This window comes from Onychostoma macrolepis, chromosome 19 (genome assembly GCF_012432095.1).
Source record: "Onychostoma macrolepis isolate SWU-2019 chromosome 19, ASM1243209v1, whole genome shotgun sequence".
Taxonomy (NCBI): Eukaryota; Metazoa; Chordata; class Actinopteri; order Cypriniformes; family Cyprinidae; genus Onychostoma; species Onychostoma macrolepis.
Window position 1 is genome coordinate 20,738,570 of NC_081173.1, and position 7,102 is coordinate 20,745,671.

Below are 7,102 nucleotides of genomic sequence, written 5' to 3' on the forward strand. Positions count from 1 at the left end.
CATTATTGTAAAAATAAATAAATAAACATTTTTCAATACGTTTTCATAAGTATGTTTTTTTAAATGTTTTCTCTAAGCTACAAACGTCACTGACTTTGATTTGTGGAGAAATTAGTTTGAGAAAAAAACAAACAAACAAAAAAAAGCTTAAAAACAGATAAAACGCCTTTACTGCTCCTAAACATAGCCTATATTGTTTATTATTATTACCCCACAAAAAAGAGGTCTATTCAAGATATCGTCTGTTTTGCATTTGCATTTGAATACCTTATTAACACAGGAGCACGATAAAAAAGAGAAAAAAATATTATGGCTGCAGCATAAACTAAAATGGTCTATGCAGGTGAATAAACATTAAATAGCTATCAACTATTAATAATTAATCAGAATCTTAAAGAAGGTCTTTTGAAGTTTACCGTGGACTAAATTACAGTATAGTATTTATAAACAATATATGGACTTTTTTATTGTTTTATATTTACGATGCAAAGTTGCAATACAAATTTGCAGTCTCATTGCAAACCGTTAAAAACAATTTAAAAATCCGGATGTCACAAGTTGTTAAGCCGTGATGTGCACAGATCCGCGCGCTTTCAGGTGACAAGTCATTGAGAAACAGCTGGAGGTCAAAGAACGAACGATTTGGGGAACATTTGTAAAGCGCAAACCCTCCTTGATTTATTTTAAATGAAGACTGAAAGAATTAGCTAAAATACAGAAATGTTAACAATAGAAAAAGAAATTATGAGAGGTAGCTAACTGCAGTAATGATTAGTCCAATCATAAATGAATGAAATCTGTCTATTATCAGCTCCTGTTTACCCATAAGGGAAACTGGCATGCCATCACATGCTTTGATGCGTCTCTCACGAGCTCCGTTTCAAAGTTCCTTCCCGTTTTTAATGTATCTGGCGTGACTTTCCATGACATTTAACGTTACGTGACAGCACTCCTGTCCACCAGAATCGACACTGAAAAGACAGAAGAAAAACACTAAACACTATTCAGTTAGATAAAGAAAATAGCCAATGTGTTTACTTCTATGCATGCTATTTCTAATTTTGTCCTCTGTTTAAGAACAGTCACATCGTGATGTTTCATTTAGCCACCAAGGGCTCCTCATTCTTCACATGGTTCAGGTGAAGTTTAGAAACGCTCGTGTTGAGCAAAATAACCTAATCTGAGTAGTCTATGTGCTAAATTTAGCGTTAGTTTTTTTTTTTTTTTTAACAAAAGCACGATTAACAATTACGATAATGACTTGTTAGCAAATTGCCTTTTTTCAGGCAAAAATAATTTTGTATTCTGTTTACAAGCAAATTGCATTATTTCCATCAAAATTAGGCTACTTTTATGCTGTTTACACACAGCCTAATAATTTAGTCATAAACATTCCCACCATTGTCTTGCTTGGGTATATACTGATAATTTCATAGTTAGCACTGTATGCATCCTAAATAGATACAATAATACAATTTTATCAATGGTATTTTAATTTTTGTATATTATTTTAAAAATGTTTTGCACTTGTTCCGAACTGAGGGAAGACCGCTGGGCGGCGCTACAGAATCCGTTCACCCACCGAAAACAGACGAAGAAGAAACGTCGCCGCAGTGACAGAGGTGAATGGTGTTTATACAACAAGTATTCTGCCTCGTGAGCTTATTAGCTCTTTGTGCTTTGTCCGCTTCCTTAATATTGTTTATAATTATTTTTAAAGGCATACTGAACACAAAACGTATTATTTAGTTAATAACAGGGTTTAGTTGTTTACCGCTCACGTGTGTGAATGTCACTTCACATCAGAAACTCTCATTTCAGATTTCAGTGTCGTTGTATATTATTGTCTAAATTCAATAACTAAACTGCTTTGGGTCTGATATTATTATCAGGTGTCTGACAGGGATCAGACCGTCATATCCTATCATGAGTGTCCCGTGTTTGGTAAGAACGGTGGCCAGAAGTTTCGCCGGTGGATCAGGACTGTTCAGACCAGCTGTTTGTTGTTCATGTAAAGACACATTCACACGGTGAGTATCCAGAACCTGGAGCTCTTTCTAGAGAATTTGGGTGTAGTGGTTGTGTTTGAAAACCTAGTGAACTGGCTGCTAAGCACAACTATGTTGTTTAGCATGTAGGGAGCTCGATGGGTTTTGAGACACAGCCAGTAATTTTTGCTCTAAATTGGTTTCAGAAAAATGTCATCAAGGAGACGGACTGACCATCTAGAGAGAACTGCTAGCGTTCACAGACAAATGGTGAGTCGTCTTAGGTTTCTTTATGAAACCCTTGATCTTTTGACCATAAATTCCTCTGTGACTCCTCATAAATGGTTAACAAATGTTGTAGCCAAATAGGTGAAAGTTCAAACACTTGTTCAGTGTTGTAGGTCAGCCAGTGTGTCATTTGATTTTTGTCATAAGACTGAATTCAAGATGAGTCTATCTATCTATCTATCTATGCATCTCTCTATGCACTAGTAGTAGTGTACTCTATAGTGTTATTTCATTAACACCCTGTGCCGATTTTCTTGTCATGCTGTAGATTTTTACACTTCACTCAATAAATGTGTGTACAGTTGTAAGAATGTATAATGGCTCCCATTTGTACATTCACATGGCATGCAATACATTGCATTTAAAATGCTGAGAGGCTACATTTTTATTGTAAATTCTCTATGAAAACATGTTGTTATGTTTTGTGCGTATCCAGGAGCTTTTCTCTGCACGTGTTAGTGACATTATGAATGAATCTGATACAGTGAAGAAACTGAGACTGGAGGTACCACATCCTGACTTCAGCTTCCGTGCTGGACAGTGGTAAGAATTTTGTGAAATATGTATTGAAAACATCTAATATTGATGACAGTACTAAAAGATATCCAGTATAATATGATGGGGCTCTGGGGGTTCACAAGACAATAAAAAGTTCCTAGGGAATACTGTTTGTAACTTTGTAGATGTTACATTTTCAATTGAATAATGATTAATAGTTGAGAAGACATGCAATTTGCAAAATGGACACGAGATGGCGCTTTCCTCTCAGACAAAATTCTCACTTCATCTTGAGATGTGTTATCAGCAAACCATGCAAAATACTGAAAATGTATTCTTACATCCACCTCTCCTCACACTTTCTCACTTCTGCTCCCGCTCCTATTGTGGCTTATTGCATTTGTTGTGAATGTGAGTTTTAAGAGAGTCTGAGTGAGGTGAAAAAGTCAGGCGATGATTTATGCAGATGTATGCACAGAAACTCCTCCAGACCATATGATGTTGTGTTCCTGCTAAAGAACATGAGGAACATGAGTCAGGGAGAGCAGAGCGAGTGGGAGTGTGTGTGTGTGTGTGTGTGTGTGTGTGTGTGTGTGTGTGTGTGCGTGTGTGTGTGTGTGTGTGTGTGTGTGCGTGTGTCCCGACATATGTGCTTATCACTTATTCGTGCTCTGTGTACACATATGGTGACTCTCAAAGCGTATGTTTTGCTTTACTGTTTTAATTAAGTATTATTGACATACGTAATACTGGACACATGGATTTAGTTGTGCTGGCATGTTACTGTGTGGGAAGAATCTGCTTCTGTTGACTATCTAAAAGTACTTTATGTAGTTGTGTTGTTAGTTTTGAGTGTGTTAGGTTTTAGTCATTAACATGTGGAGTCAATGCATAAGGTAAGCAGTTAAGTTCATGTAATATATGCCAGCAGTGTTTCATTTATTATATTATATTATATAATATTTGAAGTGCACCCTTTTTCACAGGGTGGATTTCTTCATCCCAGGTGTGGATACAGTGGGCGGCTTCTCTATCTGCTCGAGTCCTGGTCTGCTGCAGAGAGAGGGAGTGATTGAACTGGCTGTCAAATACGCACGTCATCCTCCAGCACACTGGATTCACACCAAAGTGAGTGAATGAATTAAAAATTCATTCCCAAAAAAAACCCTATTAAGTGGTAATGTGTAGTTAAGTTCAGTTTTTCATTCTATGTTTTTATTTTTAATGTTCCATTCCATGTTTTTATTGGAATGTTTTAGCAAATCAGTATATTTTTCATATTTTGAATATTGTTTCGCTCCTAAATATGTATCATTACAAAAGTAATCTGTTTGCAAATCTTTGTTCTATTTGACTTCGAGACTTTGCTTGTGCATGTACGGTGTGGACAGTTTTTCATACAATTATTCTACTATGCAGAAGAAAACTAACCTTTATTTTGAAAGTTTCTTTGTATACCAGAACTGTAGGTATCTACATTACATGTGAACTGTTGTATGCGACTATTTTGTCAAATCTTTTTTTTTTTTTTGTAAATTGCTCTATTTCAGTGCTCTGTGGACTCTCAGGTAGCTGTAAGGGTGGGAGGTAACTTCTACTTTGACCCTCAACCTTCTGATCCTGTGGTGGACCTGTTGCTGATAGCTGGTGGTGTTGGCATCAACCCTCTGTACTCCATCCTGCTGCATGCAGCTGACCTGCACAGACAGACTCATGGTCACAGGTACATTCCAGGGCGCACACACCTGTGCTACAGCGCCAAGAACACCAAAGAGCTGCTCTTCAAGGTATGTATATGTACCTTTCACTTGTCCCTGAAGTGAGACTGAAGCGGCCAACTGACGACTTAAATATCTTCTGTCTTCAGAACACCATTATTGACATTTGTCACGAGCGACCAGATAAATTCTCCTGCGATTTCCATGTTACCCAGCAGAGCGCTGACATAGAGCAGGAACTTCAGCCTTACACCATAAGTGAGTTGCACACATCTACATTTATTTATTTGACCATCCATAACCTACAACCTTTTAATTAATTGAATTATTTTAGACCTGATTTGTCACATTCTTGTGTCTCCGCAGATGGAAGGCTATCAGAAAAGGAACTTGAGCGCTATGTAGATCCTGAGCATACATTGTGTTATCTCTGTGGCCCTCCTCCTATGACAGAGAAAGTGAGTTCAGACCTGAAGGGAGCCGGCCTGTCGGAGGACAAAATCATTTTTGAGAAATGGTGGTAGCTCAGATATTCACAGCGATGGATGCATCTATATCATCATAGAAACAGACTGTAATGGCAATGGACCAGTAATGCCTTTGAGATCAGTTGAAACGCACAGCAGACACTGTGTCTGCATACTCCACATTTAAACAGACAATTATCCAGACTCTATGCCCTGTTTTTGTTATACCTCATTTTAAAGATACTCAACCAATTGACCGTAACCAGCACTGTAATGCTCTACACATTATAGTTCATTTGCTGGTTAACGGCATAGGCATCCTGCTTCAAGGGCATGCTGAAAGATTGTATACTCAGATTGCACTGGGTTTTTAGAGATCTGATGTTGTTTGCATTTTAGAACAGATATTTATTCATTAAAAATGCAAGGGGCATAGAAATCAAAAGAGATAGTTCACCCAAAATTCTGTCATTAATTACTCATCCTCATGTCGTTCCAAACCCATAAGACCTTTGTTCATCTTCGGAAGACAAATTAAGATATTTGGATGAAATCCAAGAGCTTTCTGACCCTCCACTGACAGTCAGGGAACTACCACTTTCAAGGTCCAGAAACGTGACAAAATCAGAAAATTCTCATATTTCATTAAAAAATATCTTAACTTTTGTTCTGAAGATGAACGAAGGTCTTGCGGGTTTGGAACGACATGAGGGTCAGTAATTAATGACAGAATTCTCATTTTTTGGGTGAACTATCCCTTTAATTTCTACACCCATCTTTACTCATCAAAATAGTTCTACTTTGCTGAAAGGTGCTAAACATTGTCCCCTTTAAAGGGATGTTCCACACAAAAAAAAAGAACTCTGAAAACAAAACTGAGATTTTTTTGAAAAATAATCCATCTCTGTGAGTCCATATGATGCAAGTGGTTTGAACCCTCAAAGGTGATGCTTCAGAAACCACACCAGGTGATCATGACGGTACTCATATTATCCCATTGGATGAATCTTCTGAAGAAAAATGATCGGTGTGTGTGAGAAAAATACAAATATTTTAACTTTTTAAACTATAAAACAGTTTCTGGTCAACTGAGGGTTCAATCCACTTGCATATTATGGACTAAGATTTTATTTATTTATTTATTTTTTATCTGTTTTTGTTCCACAGATGAAGGAAAGTTTTATACGTAAAGGATGGCATGAGGGTGAGAAACTAAGAATTAAAATTTTTAGGTGGAGTATCCCTTTAAGGCAAGTCAGTTCACTTGGCGGCCATATTTGTAACATCCCATGGGCAGCTATTTCCAGCTTTGCAAGCACAGCTCCAATCTACCTAAATTATACATAAAAAAGAAATACGCTTTGCTGAAACTCTTTCAATCACATTGTACAAATATGGAAATATAGTGTGTCATATATTGAGCATTTTAACATAGCATTTTAATTATTTTTAGCCTGGTCCAGCCAAGTCATTGGCATTTTTGACTGTAAAGCATTATTACAACTGTCATTGTAAACTTTTCCAATTAAAATTAAGCTCAATTAAAATATAATTACCTCCCACGTCATGGGAAGGATGGTTCTTCAAAACTGTATTGATGAACAAGATCTTTACCTCCAATAGTGCTGAAATGTTTTGTAAAGTCATTTTGAAAACGACACTGAAAACAGAAAAAAACTGCAAGCTGTTGCTGCAAATAAGCCCATTACTGAAAGCTTTTATTTACACCATTAACTGTCTCACAGACGTTCACTATAACTGTTACTTTACAAATTTAGACATTACATTTAGTTACTGCCATCCTCACTGATATAAATAAATGAAATAACTGATGTTATACTCACTGATGAAATAAATGAGCATCTTGTGGTTTGTATGCATTTGAGCTAGTGCACGATATATTGCATATGCTAATACTGTATGTAATAAAATGAGTTAACATCACAGATTCACACAGGTACAAGTCTCAACACATTGGTCAGCGTTTAGTATATTCAGAGCTCCGAACAGATGTTTGTTACAATCTCTTGCCATTTGTTACAGCAATGCACCTTAAACCCAAATAATTAAGAGCGGCAAGATTCTCTGTCAGCAGATGTATATGCCCAGACACGGGCCTGACCAGAGTGTTGTGCCTGAATAA

At 36.9% G+C, this 7,102-nt stretch overlaps 1 protein-coding gene across 1 annotated transcript; it reads left to right on the forward strand.

The window, feature by feature from the left end:
• The first annotated feature begins 1,499 nt into the window (after positions 1 to 1,499).
• On the forward strand, positions 1,500 to 7,090 carry oxnad1 (oxidoreductase NAD-binding domain containing 1). Its single transcript, XM_058754329.1, has 8 exons — positions 1,500 to 1,622; positions 1,893 to 2,030; positions 2,195 to 2,258; positions 2,713 to 2,819; positions 3,761 to 3,902; positions 4,325 to 4,561; positions 4,642 to 4,750; positions 4,859 to 7,090. Exons 2-8 carry the CDS (start codon positions 1,927 to 1,929, stop codon positions 5,014 to 5,016), a joined length of 921 nt encoding a protein of 306 aa, XP_058610312.1. The 5' UTR covers positions 1,500 to 1,622; positions 1,893 to 1,926; the 3' UTR covers positions 5,017 to 7,090.
• Positions 7,091 to 7,102: the final 12 nt, after the last annotated feature.